The sequence below is a fragment of the Stigmatopora argus genome, chromosome 19 (genome assembly GCF_051989625.1).
Source record: "Stigmatopora argus isolate UIUO_Sarg chromosome 19, RoL_Sarg_1.0, whole genome shotgun sequence".
In the NCBI taxonomy this organism is placed as follows: domain Eukaryota; kingdom Metazoa; phylum Chordata; class Actinopteri; order Syngnathiformes; family Syngnathidae; genus Stigmatopora; species Stigmatopora argus.
Window position 1 is genome coordinate 11,224,443 of NC_135405.1, and position 15,934 is coordinate 11,240,376.

The window sequence follows — 15,934 nt, forward strand, 5'->3', positions numbered from 1 at the left end:
TTTTTAATGAATCAAAGAGATGCATGATGTGAAATATGGTTTTTCGTATATTCCGCACTATAAGGCGCACCTTCAATAAATGGCCTCTCTAAAAATTAGTTTCATATATGAGGCATGCCGGATTATAAAAGGCAGTATTAGTGGTTTTAGCAGTAGTAGGGGATTGTGCTAATGGGAATTTCATGCGATGATTAACCAATATTGGTCCATAGATAAGAAGGCCTGTCGGCTGTTGAGAAAATTTTAAGTCGTTTATTTGCGACTTATAGTACTGGGTATAGCGGATCAAATTCTTCCAAATTACCACTATATACGGCGCTATGTAGGGAGTGGCAGGGGAGGCTAACTCTAATTGCAACGCAGTGGGTGTTATTGTTGAGCCTTCGTCATCGTCTCCCTTCGCATTGGCGTCGGTTTTGTTGGAAGATGACACACAAAAATAAAAGGAGCCAGTGGGAGTGGGCATAATGTGCTTGTTACACATTAAATCCATTTTCTGCAGCAAGGCTTTTGTTTTCTATCTCTATCATTTTGTTTTTCGGCTCAGGCAACTTGATGTCAAACCTCAGTTCATATTTTTCTCAAAGGTGTTTGTTTTACTTTGTTATATTTTAGCTTAAATCACATTATATGAAATGTTTGACGATGTCAGGCATTCTTCGAAAATCAAAAAGATGAATAGATATGGCTTTTTAAAAATTTATGAGGAAGGGTTAAAAGATCATTTGCAATGTAAATTAAGGGAAAGAATAACATGACTCTAAAAACTGTAATACAAATAAACACAATCTGTCAAAAAAATGTAAAAAAAAGATGTTTAAAAATATTCATTCACTAGAACACCATAACTTCAGGTAAAGAAGTAGATGAAAGAAAACAAAAACAACAAAGACAAGAAAAGAACGCTTTTTTAAAAATATCCAGCACTTTTAGATTCATGTAATTCAGCTCATTCACATTTCTAATAATAGCAAGCCCACATCTAATGAGAGCCATGTAAATTTTGCCCTTAAAAAGATAATAATCCTCACTTTTGATTGACACTCCGACGCCCGCACTAATTATAAAACGACTTACTATATGTGCAATTGTGCTGTATCCAACTTCGATCTGTAGAAATCCTTATCGCGGGTAACAAACCCGACTCTCTCTTCAAAGAGATTTTGGGTCTCAAACTTATGAACACAAAGTCTCTTTGCTGACAGCCACACACAAAGCCACGCAAATTGAACTTCAGCACTTTTCAACAGCGTTTTACATCTCGCCGTGGCTCTCCCTCACCGCGTCCGATCAAGATAAAACGCGGTTATTACCAACGCTGAAACCAATCGCTTGCTCGCCCAGCCAATCTCTCACGCTGCCGTTTTCAAAGTCTCCTCAATTTCTAGAGAAACCCACTGCTAGCAAGTTCAACTCATTCTAGGACGAAAGATGGAACTAAAAAAAAAAAAAAACAGGACTACTTACATGCTTCCCGTGGCCGAGCTGCTGTCTGTCGGCAACGATCCGTTGGATCTCTCCATCTGAGCCAACCTGGGGGACACACATCATCGCTCAAAATGGGCGCTCCGAACTGTCACACATTTGTCAGGAAAAATAATGAAACCGGACACGTGTGACAGGGACATGGATTTTTTTTTTAGCTATCTCCACTTGAGCATACATTTTCCTGACAGACATCGGAAAAGGATTGATTTTGAACTCGAGCAAAATAGGCTCGGCTTTGAGCTTGTTTGAAGGAAAACCTTTCTAATTCCGAGTCTTGTTCTCTTTCAAATTTCCACTAGCACAATCTCAGAAGAAGAAGGGGCCCCAGAGGCGAACACTAATGAGTAGCCTGTGTTTTCCTGATCTCAGCATCCTTTTACTGAGATGGAAACAATTTCTTCTCCATGATGAAATGTAGCATTATTGTCATAAAGAGGCAGCTGGAGTGCTTCATCCATTAAATCTAGTCCTACGATGCTACTGTATTCGCCTCTGCTAATCTGTAATTAAGCAAATCCAGGCCCCAAAATGTTGATGCTCAAATGATGTAATTTGTCAAAATGTGATGGCTCCATCCTGGAATGAAGGGCGAAAAATCCCAGCGTGGAGGAATATGTGTTGGCTGATGTTTAAGCTCAAGCCGTCACCCGCTGTGTAGCTGACTGCTGTTTGAATGGCTACATTAGCCAGAAGCTAGCTGTGATCAAAGCAGCGGTACCGACAGGTCTTCAGAAAATATCTTCCGAGTGCTTCCATTGCATTGGACGTCATTCGTTGTGGTGAAAATTACACTTATGCTATCATCCTCCCGTCAAAATCAGCATTGCAAATAGGCATATTTATTCGAAAAATGTGCTATTTCATCAAATGTGATTTGTTTAAGAAGCACCTTGGCAAAGATTAAAATGGTGAGGATGTCTGTTATAGTGCCTCGCTCGTTCTATTCGCCGCAGGTGTCAACATTGTATAACAGAATCCAAAAATAATCTGTTTAGAAATAATCATAATGTGTCATAAATAAGCCACAAAATGCAGGGTTCAAAGCAAGGTTAACAACTAGCTGTTTAAAGTCAGAAAATTACAAGAACCTCAAATATTCTATTAAAGATGGCCCATAGGTTCTCAATGGGGTTGAGGTCAGGGGATTTCTCTCTGGATAAGCACAGCTGCTTTGTTAGCTTCAAAACGGAGCTCATATGACATTTTCAAATGCTGGCGGTTGAGGGGTACCTGCTGGCGTACTGCTCTATCCTGGAATGGGTGTCGTCGTGGGACAAGTGGGGTGACTGGGACAGCCTGGAGACGAATGGCGTAATGAAGATGAATGAGTTCGGACGAGCTCGTTAAAAGGATTCTCGGGCACGCGCTCGCACATACACACGCACTCATCCACAACCCGGCCGGCGGCGCAAAAAGGAACGAGGGGAAGTGGGTGATCTACGATGAGACCCGAGGGTTTTCGACAGCCGATGCTCGGGGGGACGCTTTAAGGAGAGGAAGTGAGCAAACGTGTTACGAGTGACGTGTGCAACCATTGCGGGTGAAGCATGCAGGCAGGCAGGCAGGCAGGCAGGCAGGCGGGCGACATGCAAGTCAGCCGTGGATTTAGTTGAGGTGAAGCAGAAAGTGTGCTCGGTTGTTAAATAGATGAGTAACAGAAATTAAAGCAAAGGGCATTCCGTTGCTCAAACATGGATACTCACTCGTACTGCTCCGGACACATGCTGATGAGGGTGACGGGACTGTAGGAGAAGGGGAAAAGAGGGGGGTTTAGGTTGAGGGAGGGAGTAGCACAAAACAGGTTCGGGTCAAATACGTGCCAGGTGAAGAAGGAAAGGGGGAGAGGAAGGAATACGCCTGCACAGAAACCCTACTATTATTAGCATCATTACCATTATTATTATTATTAGACAGATGGGAACTGGTGTTCCACAAGGCTCAGTACTAGGTCCACACACATACACGGTAATTGATCTGTGGGTTTTAATAATAAATGTGATTTTTATAATGACCAGAACCATATTGTTAAGACAAAATCCATTAGTGACTTTAAAACAAAACCAATGCATTTCTGGTCCCTTATCAACTAATTCTGACTACAGAAACAAGCAGGGGGTGCTGCAGCGACCAAGTGTGGCATTTCCCTTGGGGTTTGAGAGCAGTGGGTGATCTGTGTCAGCATCACACCGACTCAAAGATAAATTCCTCTCTGTGGGTAGCTTTTTTTTCTCCACACATTGCAGCGCAAGGATCTTAATCAGCTCTGGCGTTGCATCTACATTAAGGAGATGTAGCCGCAACAAATACTGAGCCAACATGTAATTAAGCCAAACAGAATAGAAGTGTGGCAAGGCGGGAAAGAAGCACCGCTGGCGCGCAGGTGTTCGAGCAGAGATTTGTTATGAAAACACCAGATGTTGACTTTTTAAATAGTTTTATCAACTTTTGGCCACAGTGGAGCCAGGATAGTTTTAAGATGGTGGATTCTGTATTTTGCGGGTAACAGTGTTTTTTTTTCTTTTCAGGAAGAAGCTAGAAGTAGCACTCACGTTTCCATATTGTCGCCCTCGAGGACGGTCTGGACAGGTAAGTAGCCCAGTCGAGGGTGCTTGGCGAAATATTTCTTGGAACGGAATTTGTTCTTCAGCACTTTGGTAAAATCTCGCATGTCCTCGCCCGACGTCGTCTAATGGAGGCAAAGGACAACAAATTTCAGTGTTCCTTCAACCCCAACTTTCAAGAATGGTCTTCTCAACCTTCCATAAAAGACAAAAAAATCCCCAAATTCACCGGACTATAATCCCAACCCACCAAACTCAATAGAAGACAATGGAATTTGTCCAAATATATATTTAAATCAGTCAATAATGTTAACTATAGTCCGAACTGACAATGACAAGACGCTCGTCTGGAGGCAGTCGATAGCCATGGCGTTTGAGAAATTGAAAAGTAGATTAAAAGACTGAACCAAATGAGAAAACCACGAGTTAGCCTAATTCGGAGGTAAAGTACAGCGAGACCGTGAGTCGTTTTCACAGATGTAGCTTTGATCACATTCTTCTCGCCGCACAGATTGCTTTCCCCGAGAAATAGAAGAAAAACGAGTGTTGAAAATGATGACTTCATCAGTCATGCAGAGGATTTTGAATTTGAACCAGAGGGTCAAGCTAAAAATGATTTACTGTAGGCATGGTAATCCCTTTAATCCTAATTTTCAACCTGAGTGTGCGCATCTCACCGGCGTGCAGTACTCCACCATGGGATAGTTGAGTTTGTGGCCCTTGGCGGTGCGCCCGGAGAAGAAGCAGCTCTGACACACGTCGTAGTTGAAATGTTTCAGACTGCGATACCTGCATGCAAAAAAAGGACAAAAGTCACATATTATTTTGTGTCTTACTACTGTATAGTCATATTTTTTAAAGGAAGGGTCAGTATCAGGTTCAAGAAATGGTCAAACATTGTACAATAACATCATGCTTTCAAAGAAAAGTTGCCATTTACAAGAATATTGTCTTCATTTTACAATAATAAAGTCATAGGGCTGGAGAATATTTTCCCGTGTAAAGGGGAAAAAAAATCCTAATTTGTGCAAGAGAGGGTTGAAAAGTTGAATGAAGTTGTAATTTTAGGAAAAACAATATTTTCTGATAATTTTAGAAACAAGATCTAAACCCAAGAGAACACAGTAGTACTTTACTTAAACAAGAAAATCAGCCCTGTTCAAAAGAATAAAACCCATTTATAATAACGTCTCCAAAATGAGAGCTGTTAAGAATTTTGCTCATCGATAAACACTCACCCAAAAAAAAACATATCAAAAGCTTGATTCATGAACATTTTCTTCGCCCTCAAGACTGAGCCATTTTCACTTCAATAAATGGCCTATTAAAACAAAGTCAACATTCGATCCACGTGCGCCCACCCACCCACACACACTCCTCCTCCCTCCTCCTCCAAGTGCTGACAGCGTGACAGACAATCGCATTCCACTCAAAACACCCTTCAATAGGAAAACATCCTCCATCCTGGTCAGCTGCAGCCAGAAAACCATTTAGCGGCTTCCCCTTCAAAAATAGAGGAGGGCGGTTTGAAAAAAAAAAAGGGGACAAGACATAATAGCCGGAGTCTTTTATCTCTTTCCTCCGCGGGGGTTCGAGCTGACGGATGAGGCCTCACAAGTCGTATATCACGGAGTTCAACGGCTTGCGCCAGCCTAAGACACTATTATGCGCCTTGGATAGTCACAAAGGGGGAGGCGTTCAGTCACCTTCAGAGCGGACGCCGACTCATCGACAAGACGCCGCTCGCCCGCTATGTCTCGGCGGACCGTTTATTGTTAGCGGAAATGAACAATGGCGAAGAATAAAACGGCGTTAACTGAAATCAAAGACGACTGGAATGGGAGAAAGGCAACTGAAACTCTTAGCGCGTGTTGACAAAACGGGCTAAAATGAATATTGGGGGAAAGCTGTATTTAGCAAATTTTGTTTGTGTTTTGATTGTCTCGGAAATAATCACAAAGGTTGAAAAAGCTAAAACTAGGACGGCAGAGCTTTCAACCTTATTCATATTGACTAATTATTTATGTTGTTGACGACGCATTATCACAGCTCTGGGGTCCTGGGTTCAAATCCAGGTCCAGTTCACCTGTGTAGAGTTTGCATGTTTTCTCCGGGCCTGCGTGGGTTTCCTCAGGGTACTCTGGTTTCCTCCCACATTCCAAAGATAAGCATGGTAGGCTGATTAGACAATATAAATTGCCCCTAGGTACGAGCGTGAGTGTGAATGGTTGTCTGTCTATCTGTGCCCTGCGATTGGCTGGCCACCAATTCAGCTGGGATTGGCTCCAGCACCCCTCACAACCTTGAGGACAAAGCAGTTCAGAAAATGAGATGAGAGAGATATATAGTATATGTATGTATTCATGTGTGCACTTTAAATCTCATTGTACTTACTTGTATAATGAAAATAAAGGCATTCCATTCAATTCAATGATATTTTAAGACCTCACAAAACGCTCAATCGCCACTTTCCCGCTTCTTGTAATGAATGAAGCATTTGCGAAAAAGGACCACTTGTCCCCATTGGGGTCACTTGGCATGTCGTTCGCTTTCCAGAACACAAAAGAAGCGAATCCAAAGAAAAAGGTAGGGATTGTCTGCCAACATCCTTTGTCGAACCTGTGCAGGCTGAAATGCTATTTAGTGAGTGGTCTGGCCTCGGCTGACATTCAGATAAATGCCCACCAGAGCAGATCTGCCCTTTTAGATTAACAGCAACCCAGATCGTGCGCGGCAGGCGGATGTCTGCCTTGGAACTGAATGCACCGGCTCGCTTGCAAAGCTGTACTGAATAAAAGGCGCCAGCGTACCTGAAGCCTACAATGGGACACTCTTTGCAGATGTTGCACTTGGCCTGATGCTTGGCCGTCTCGGCGGCGGCCACTCGGTGCAGGACGGGGAGCCAAACCATGGATTGAGGTTCCAGGTGCATCCAGTCCACAAACTGCCTGGGCTCCAGCTCCACTTTGTTGGTTGCCTGCGAGACGGATGGCCATGGGGAATCGGAATTATTAACTCAAGGGAAAGATTTGTATTTAAAAAAAAAAGGGACCTTAAAGATGCTATGAAATACTACAGCAAGTCCATAAATCTATCAAAAAAGGTTGAGCCTAGAAAAAAGGCTTAATAATCAAAGCAAATCAGAGAGCAAAATCAGTCCCCCAAAAACCCATTAATGTAAAGGGATTTTTAAAAAAATATAACCATTTTTATTTGAGATTAAGCATGTCTTCCTTTGTTAACTTACATTTAATCAGGTTTAGCTTTACGACAAAAGGATATTTTAATCATTTTGTTAACATGTGAGCTAATATTTGTATTGCCGTATTGGCAATATTGTGAATTTGATTCCAACAAGCAGAGGCGTACATTAGGGGGGGTTTGAAGGGCAGTGCCCCCAGAAGTGTTGTGGGGATAAAATTAATGAGTGAACTTTTTTTTCACTTTTCAACCGCCAATAAACTTAATTATAATGGATGACAAAACTAATGCCAAGCCGAGATTTCAAAAATGTTTTGTTTACTTCGAAGAATTGTGTTTGACCACCTGTCTAGTATTGAAGATGAAAGTACTCCAGTCTGAAAAGACCATCATAATAATGTCAGGAGTCCATCAAACATAACCTTTCCGACCTGTTAGGCAAGAAAGGGGCGGCAAAATGTTGCAGTACTTTTCAAATATTTCTCTGTTATTATGTCCCATATTCTTTCATTTTTCGAATTACGGTGCGTTCCCGTACCAGGTTTCGACTTGGTGTTATTGAATGATTAATAGGCAACTGGAGCGCATCTGGCGCCCCAATTTGGGAGGGTCCCAGCGTGGGATTTATTTGGGAATGGTCCGGAAAAGATGACATTTATAGCTTCACCTCTATTTAAAAGCTGGCTTCCTGGAAACGTAGCGGTGGCGGATAAAAAAAAAAAAATAGGGAGAGTGAGGAAGGAAGCCTGATCCCTGGGGGGATAAAGACATCGTTAAATGCCAGGAACATCCCGCGATAAAGCTGCAAAATTGATTCACCGGCCGCTGTAAAGCACCGGGGAGGACAGGAGGCGACTGACCGCGGGCCACGGAGGCGGAACGGTTGCTCAGCACGGCTGAAATATTCGAGTTCTTCCGTGGCTTGGGGTTATGTGGAGGAAGAGGAATGACCAATGGGGGGATTTTAGATGGCGGTTTGATACCAGCGCTTGGTGGCATAGAAAGGAAATCGGAAATGTTCGGGTTGGGAGAAGAACTTTCTCATCTTTGGTTTATAAGAAGGACGTACGTGTTGGAAGCAGCTTCGCACGCTGGGCTCAATGTTGGAGCCTCCGAAGGCGGCGACTTCGCCCAGCTGTTTGGGGATCTGGATGGCCTCGTGGAGGAGAAGGCCCAGCTGCCGTTGGTCGCACGTGTCCCCCGCTGACGCCGTCTGACTGAAGAGGTCTGCGGAGACAGGGAGGAGAAGGAAGTCATTAGTCCAAATTTGCTTCGTAGGCCTTTTTATCTATTGCGCTGACGTACGTGAAAATTCACAAGAAGATCCAAATGGAACTTTTTGGGGGATTTGATGGAAACTCAATCAAACAAGTTAACACTTTGAACTCAATATTTGAAGTCAATTGGACTCGACGTGGGATATTTTGCTCTATAACTTGCGATCTATGTAAAATCTTTGGTTAACATGATTACTAAGATGATTTTTTTTTCATTTACAGTGCAAATAATCTCAATCAGAGGAACAACAGGCTATGTAGGAATCTGTTAAGGTAAGAGTTTTTCAGATAAAAATAGCCTAAATCACAGGTGTCAAAGTGGCGGCCCGGGGGCCAAATCTGGCCCGCCGCATCATTTTGTGCGGCCCGAGTAAGTAAATCATGAGTGCCAACTTTCTGTTTTAGGATCAAATTCAAATGAAGATTATAGATGTACATTATATTTCCTGATTTTCCTCTTTTTAAATCAATAATTGCATTTTTTATCCATTTTTTTTCTTTTGGTGTTTTATGGTAAAAAAGCATTTTGTAAAATCTAAAAATAAATATAAAAAAATATTTTCTGTTTTCCACTTCAATATAGAATATGATTAAAAAAAATTCCATTTGAAATGAAAAAAAAAGATTAGATGTTTTCCCTTACTAAGAAAAAAAAGTTAAAATAAACAGTTTTATATCTATAACAAAACTGAATATTTAGGGATTTTGATCCAGTTCTTATAATCCAATGAAAAAAACAAATCTAAATATATCTAAAATGGTCCGGCCCACATGAAATTGAGTTGATGGTATTGCGGCCCGCGAACCAACAGTTTGACACCCTTGGTAAATACATACGTGTTGAATTTGAATATTAGTCGCAGGCCAAGCAGAACTATAGTCCAGAAAATACGGTAAACATTTAAAAATCCCTTTTTTTTACCGATTTCAATCCTCTGTTAAGTGGATAGATTTCCAGTTGGTCCTTTTCTGAAACCTGAGAGAAAAATAAATAGGACAACCCTAATGTAGAGAAACAATCTCAATGTATTTTCGGTGGCACATTTCTATTCCTCAGCCAGATCCAAAGAACCAAAACAAAGGGCATGACAGCTCTTTGTGCTCTGATTAAAGCCGAGTTCAGCCCCGATTGCTCATTCCTAGCATGTGCGCGCCCTCCTTTTCTACACACACTTCTTTATGACGTTAACCTATCAACACCCGGCGCTCTCAGACACCGTTTGACACGGGAGGCTGCGCCCGTGAGCGTTTATAGGTCGGAGCTATTTGGGAGCCCACGAGACCGAGGGAAAGAGGCGAGCAGGCGTGGATGATATCCTTCGCGTCTAAAAGAATGCGCCGAGGGAAAGCAGAAGGGCGAGGAGAGGAAAAGTAAGCGTTGAGAGTGACACTGGTGTGCACTTACATTTGTATTTTTCCTCCAGGTGCCCTTTGCAGAGAGACAACAAGCCAATCTTCATCGACATGACGCGGATCTTCCCGCTGCGGCCACTTTAAGAGAAAATTCAATAATGAGTTGTCAAAATGATGTCAATAAATACACATTTATACAATGCTATTATTTATTCTGGGTGTAGCTGTCACTCCAATGCTGGTGTGCGGTCACATATTGCGTCATCTTTCCAGTCAATTTCTACTCATTTATTTCTGTAAAGAAGTCATGAGATGGTTAACTATTAAATTGTTTTAGAGATGAGTTGACTAATTGGCTCATATAAAAATAACTAGGTGTTATATTGCTCGGGGCTTAACATTTTAGCTGGAAAAATGTACTGAAAGGTTGATCATCAGTACTTGCATTTCAGTACTCCATCATTTAAGTACATTAATTTGATCATTTACACAGCTATGAAATCTTTTGAAAACTAAATAAATAAATTAGAGTATGTACTGTTTTCTTTTTATAAATCAAAAATATCTATATATAAAGAATATATATACTTTTATAAAGAGAATTTACAGTTTTTTCTTTTTTTAAAATCTAATATACTTTATAATAAAAATATCAAATGTTGTTCACTCATTCATTGCCATTAAAAGTCATTGACAGTCGGTCAAGCTGAACCTGAAATGAAATTTCATTCCACTTGTTGGAATAACACGATTTGATCGACTATTTAATAGTTGGCTATTCATATTGATTAACATCAGTTAACATTTTTGAGTATGCAAGTTAAATTGTTTTTCATTGATTAATGTGAAATGGTCAAGAAAATAAGGAAGTCATTTCCCCAAATGTCCCGGATTTGTCCGTCAATGGCACGAGCTAGCTCATTTAAACTTAGGACGAAACATACGTGTCGTAGACGTTGAGCAACCAGTTGAGGCACATGTCGACACAGAGCGGCACATTGACCAAGTCTTTGTGCTCCTGCTCCAGGCCGTCGTAGATGGACGTCAGGCAGTTGATGACATCGGGAACGGACATCAGCTGGTGGTTGTTGCTCAGCTTGTGTTGTCCAAAAGTGTTCTGAGCCACGCTCAGATCTAGCAGGTCCACTAAAGCCAAAAAAGAAAACAAACATGTGGACAAATGACATTTCAGAAATAGGACAATCAGCCAGAAAAAAACTCAACGAAGCCTCCCCAAGAGCAAATAGCGAGAGAACAGATTGTGATTAATAATTGAAATGATAGATTTAAGCCAGTCATTTTCTACAAATCTGATTTGCTGGAGGGTGACATCTTCATCTATTATGCACAATTTCATAAAGTAGGAGAAAAAAAGGAGTTGATGAAACGCCATACTTGGAAAAAACTTTTTTTTTCTCGTAAAAGTTTATAGACTCGTTTTTCTGCTTTATGATTCACCTCTGTTCATCAACTGTTTCAGCGACCTGTGCCGGGCCTCCAAATGAAAGTAATCCGGAATAAGTCAGTTGAATAGAGAAGAAAATGGAGGTTGTACTGTGGCTAAATTTAACATTAAAGCAGCACCTGCCATACTATCTAACTCCATTTAGTGAGCCTCTCATTCCAAAATAATCAAAATCAAAATAACAATTGGTGGCAGCCTTATTTTCACATTGTCAGGTAATTTTCTAGCCACATACCCATAAAACCGCTACCTCCTTGGGCACTGACTTAACCCAATTAGACATTTTCCACTATGCTTGTCATGCGCATTTGCGCAGAAATGTGTCATTCACGAACGTGACACGAACAGACATTCACAAATGAAGGAGAAACAAACCTGTGGCTATTTATTTATATAGAAAAAATAACATTAATAATAAAAATAATTTTAAAAATGCACTTGGAATTGGATTGGCCTACATTTGGTCTCAATTAGGCTAATGTATCCCGGCAACAAAGCGCTACGGGCATTGAAAACCAATAGTGCAAAAATGACTGGATTGAATTACTGCGGCTCGTTAGCAAGCCAGCTCCGAAGCGTACCTGCACTGACTGAGTTGTTTTATCTTTTTGGAATGAATCGGCTGGGTGGGCTCAGAGGGCGGGGGGCCATTAGCACATTGCCACCCGGGTGAATGATATTTTTGTCACCAGGAGACTCTCAGATGGTTCTTTTCTTTTTCTTAGCTAATCACGTGCTCAGGCTATAATGATGCAGAATGGAATGTGATAACGGCGTGAGGGCGTCACCCTTATCAGTGCTGAAGGGATGGTCTCCATGACGACCATAAATGAATTTACAATCAATATATAAACAGCTGATAAATGACATCTGAGTATAAGTCGCAGTAGCCAAAGAATACACAATGAAAGGGGGGAAAATATGTATAATTAGCATTTTTGGGGCTGTTTTTTTTAACTGATCAGAAATTGAAAGGAAAAATTATATGTTAAAGTAATACTAAACTAGGGAATAACAAACTAAAGGCAAACCATAATAAAAGTTCTTTGGATAATTAAAAAACCTAAAAAAAAAATAAAAAATATATACATAAGTCGTAGGCCCAAAAAAGGCGCGACTTATAGTCCAGAAAGTACAGTGAAATTACATCTCAAGTATGTTAAGACCATTTAGCCAAAGTATTTGCACTAATTTCAGTTTTTAATAATCTAATTTGCTCCAATAAAAACCAGTTTAGTGTATTATTTGGGGACATTTTTGTCTGCAAGACTTACAGCAAAGTGCTTTCTGCAGTCGGCGGATCTTCATGGCAGTGCGGTACGCAGAAAACCTCACATTGTTCAAGTCCGCTGCAGACAAATTGGAAAACAAACAGCAATTCAAGTACCACTCGTTGTGAATAAGCAGAATTTGGCTTTTTGGATCACTGCAAAATGAGATGCACTGTATAATCAGGAGGTTCCATCTCCGTGGGTATTTGGTGAACCCACCATTAACAGTACTTAGTCATTCCCAGCCGCGGCGGGAGTGGTGGTGTCGGTGGGTGGATGTTAGCATGGAGGTGAGGCTATAAAATGTGCTTTTTGTCTGGAACACTGGCAATTTGCTAAGAGTGAATAGAATATTCTGATCTAAATTCTAATCATGACTGGAATGTCCATGTACGTTTCCTACCGAGTGACTGGTAGAGTTCTGTCATCTTGGGATGGTCCCAGCAGGTTGTTTGTGTCTGATGGCTAAAAAAACAACAAAAGCGGTCGTCACGACAATAAAATGGTGAAAAATTACAAGTGAAACAAATTGGGTGTGCATTATAGTGCGGAAAATGCGGTAGTCTTCTAAATTTGAATTCACTTTACGCATCTTCACTGTCTGACTAAGCAAAGACATGGCAGATTCAGCAGAAAGCAAACTAATGCAAACATCTTATCCAAAGTACAAAAGAAAAAGTGGCATTGTGGAAATAAAAAAACATCCCAAAAAATAAGCCCGGCGTAGCGCTCCATTTCCTGCTTGTTTATTACCCCATTACGGATAAAATAGAGCCTAATAAATAAGCAGACCGCAGCGCGCAAGCTGCTTCCATCAGCGCTACTGACGACGGAAGCGCGCGGTTGCCTCGCTAGTGGCGGTGTTTTTTTTTTTGTATCAACGCCGAGGGTGCGCCGCCTGTTTGTAAATCAGTGTCGCTCATGAATGGCGTAATGAGAACGGCTGTCAGAGCCCGGTGACAAAATTAGATAAAGCTAAAACGAAGAAATGCAATGTACATATTGATTTAGAGTTTATAGAAACGAATCATGGTTGGCTGGTTTAAGGATAATGAGGTCACTCCTCCAAAATATACCTGCTCCTGAAAAACAAAGTGAATCAAGCACAAAAAAAAGTGGATCTTAAATTGTCACGGGTGTTATCTATCCACCAGGCGGACACAAAAAAGAACGAGAATTGTTTTGGGGGCTGAACTGAATATGACAGGTCGCTGGAGTGCTTTGTTATAATGAGGACACGGTAGAAACATTAAAATGATAATGAGCTATTTCTGAAGTGACATTATCTACGGGACGGCGACGTTTTGCAATGCTAATTTTGCACACTAAGGTAACACATTGAAAACAACAAGATGAAATCATATTCATTTGCTTGAAAAGTGCTGTTAAATCTTTTGCTTATTCTGCCCGTCCCACTTCAAACTGATTTAATTTCTTTTTTATGTTGTTAAAATAAAGTATCATATTTTCCACACTATAAGGCGCATGTGTCAAAGTGGCGGCCCGGGGGCCAAATCTGGCCCGCCGCATCATTTTGTGTGGCCCGGGAAAGTAAATCATGAGTGCTGACTTTCTGTTTTAGGATCAAATTAAAATGAAGAGTATAAATGTATATTACATTTCCTGATTTTCCCCCTTTTAAATCAATAATTGTAATTTTCTAATCAATTTCTTCTGTGTTTATAGTTCAAAAATCATTTTGTAAAATCTAAAAATATATTAAAAAGCTAAAATAAACATTGTTTTAGATCTATAAAAAACTGAATATTCAGGGCTTTTAATCCAGTTCTTTTAATCCATTTATTAAAAAAATATCTAAATATTATATCTAAAATGGTCCGGCCCACGTGAAATCAAGTTGACGTTAAGCGGCCCGCGAACCAACCCGACCGAATCTGACACCCCTGCTATAAGGTGACACTAAAAGAATAAAAATTTTCTCAGAAAGCCCAAAGTGCAGCTTATATATGGATCAATTTTGTATGAAATTCCCTTTGGCATAGCTCCATCAAGTTGATTTTTAACACAACCCCCTACTTATACTACTACCACCACTCTTGCGTCTTATAATCAACTACAAAGAAATTTTAAGACGGGCCATTCATTATAGTGCAAAAACCACGGTAATAAAATGCATTGACACAAATGGATGTGAAAGTAGGCAGTAAATGTAGGTCGGCGCCCCGGAGCCAACGGAAAAGGCCTTGCCAGACCCCAACGCTGACCAACCTATTTTAGGATTTGATTTAGTTCTTTATTTTCTGGGCACTTACTTGATGTAATACGGAACTTTATTTTGAGACACCGCACGTTGCCAGGGAAGCTGCACAGACGCTACGGAGACAAAGAAAGAGCGTCATCAGGTTTTTGCTTAAAACATTAAAAGCAGAATAATATAATTACAACATTTTTATATTTCATATTTTATATTTGTAATATTTTTTATATTTCACATTTAATATTTTAACATTTCATATTTAATAGTTCTAATATTTCATATGTAATATTCTTTTAATATTTCACATATAATATTTTTTAATATTCCATATTTAACATTTTTAATATTTCATTTTTCAATTTTTTTTAATATTTCATATTTTTAATATGTAATTTTTTAAAATATTTTTTCATTTTTTTTTATTTCACATATTTTTTAATATTTTATATCTAATAGTTTTAATGTTTCATATTTAATATTTTTTTAAATATTTCATGTCATATTTTTTATATTTCATATTTAATAATTTCTAATAATATTTTTAGATATCAGCCCGTTATTCGTTAACTATTACAAAAAACTAATTGAGCTGCTTTGCGAAAATATGTTGAACCTGGAATAATTGGTGTGAGGAAAAATGCCGCCGTCAAGCGTGAAATACAAAGAGAAGGAAGGAAGTATTTCAGGCAGAAGGAGGAAATGGCAAATATGGAGAGTATGAAATATCGGTGGCGGACTTGCAAAACCGAGGCGGCTTAATGCAAGCAGAAACGAATCAAATACCCAGAGTCGTATTAAGAGCATTAGCAGTGAAACGTGCACTCGGCTTATTCCCAAGTTCCCTTCTCTGTCAGAGGCGTCGGCGGGCACACGGGAGGAAGAAAAGACATTTTAAAAAAAGAGAGCGATTGGGAGATAAGAGCGCTGCTTTATTGATCCCGGAGGGAAAATTACGCTAGCAGTGTAATGACTGCCAACGTGAGATGATAGATGCGATAGCGTTGCGGAGGCCGGACCAAAACTCAAGAAAATAACGCTCTGGTATAAGAGACAAAGATATTTTTTGTACTGTATGTCCATGTGTATGTCTTTCGGTTGAT

General features: G+C 40.2%; 1 protein-coding gene across 6 annotated transcripts in view; it reads right to left on the bottom strand.

Annotated features, from left to right (window-relative positions):
* Positions 1-15,934, bottom strand: part of utrn (utrophin) — an 80,397-nt gene that overhangs the window by 6,151 nt on the left and 58,312 nt on the right. For 3 of the 6 annotated variants that reach the window (XM_077587696.1, XM_077587694.1, XM_077587700.1), the window contains 12 exons: positions 14,890-14,950; positions 13,020-13,081; positions 12,620-12,694; positions 10,825-11,026; positions 9,933-10,018; positions 8,320-8,477; positions 6,860-7,026; positions 4,727-4,838; positions 4,038-4,174; positions 3,192-3,230; positions 2,719-2,784; positions 1,468-1,533 (listed from right to left, as the gene is read on the bottom strand). In XM_077587696.1, the coding sequence (XP_077443822.1) occupies positions 1,468-1,533; positions 2,719-2,784; positions 3,192-3,230; positions 4,038-4,174; positions 4,727-4,838; positions 6,860-7,026; positions 8,320-8,477; positions 9,933-10,018; positions 10,825-11,026; positions 12,620-12,694; positions 13,020-13,081; positions 14,890-14,950 (1,231 nt within the window). The remainder of the gene's footprint in view (positions 1-1,467; positions 1,534-2,718; positions 2,785-3,191; positions 3,231-4,037; positions 4,175-4,726; positions 4,839-6,859; positions 7,027-8,319; positions 8,478-9,932; positions 10,019-10,824; positions 11,027-12,619; positions 12,695-13,019; positions 13,082-14,889; positions 14,951-15,934) is intronic. The other 3 variants (XM_077587697.1, XM_077587698.1, XM_077587699.1) reach the window with 3 other exon arrangements.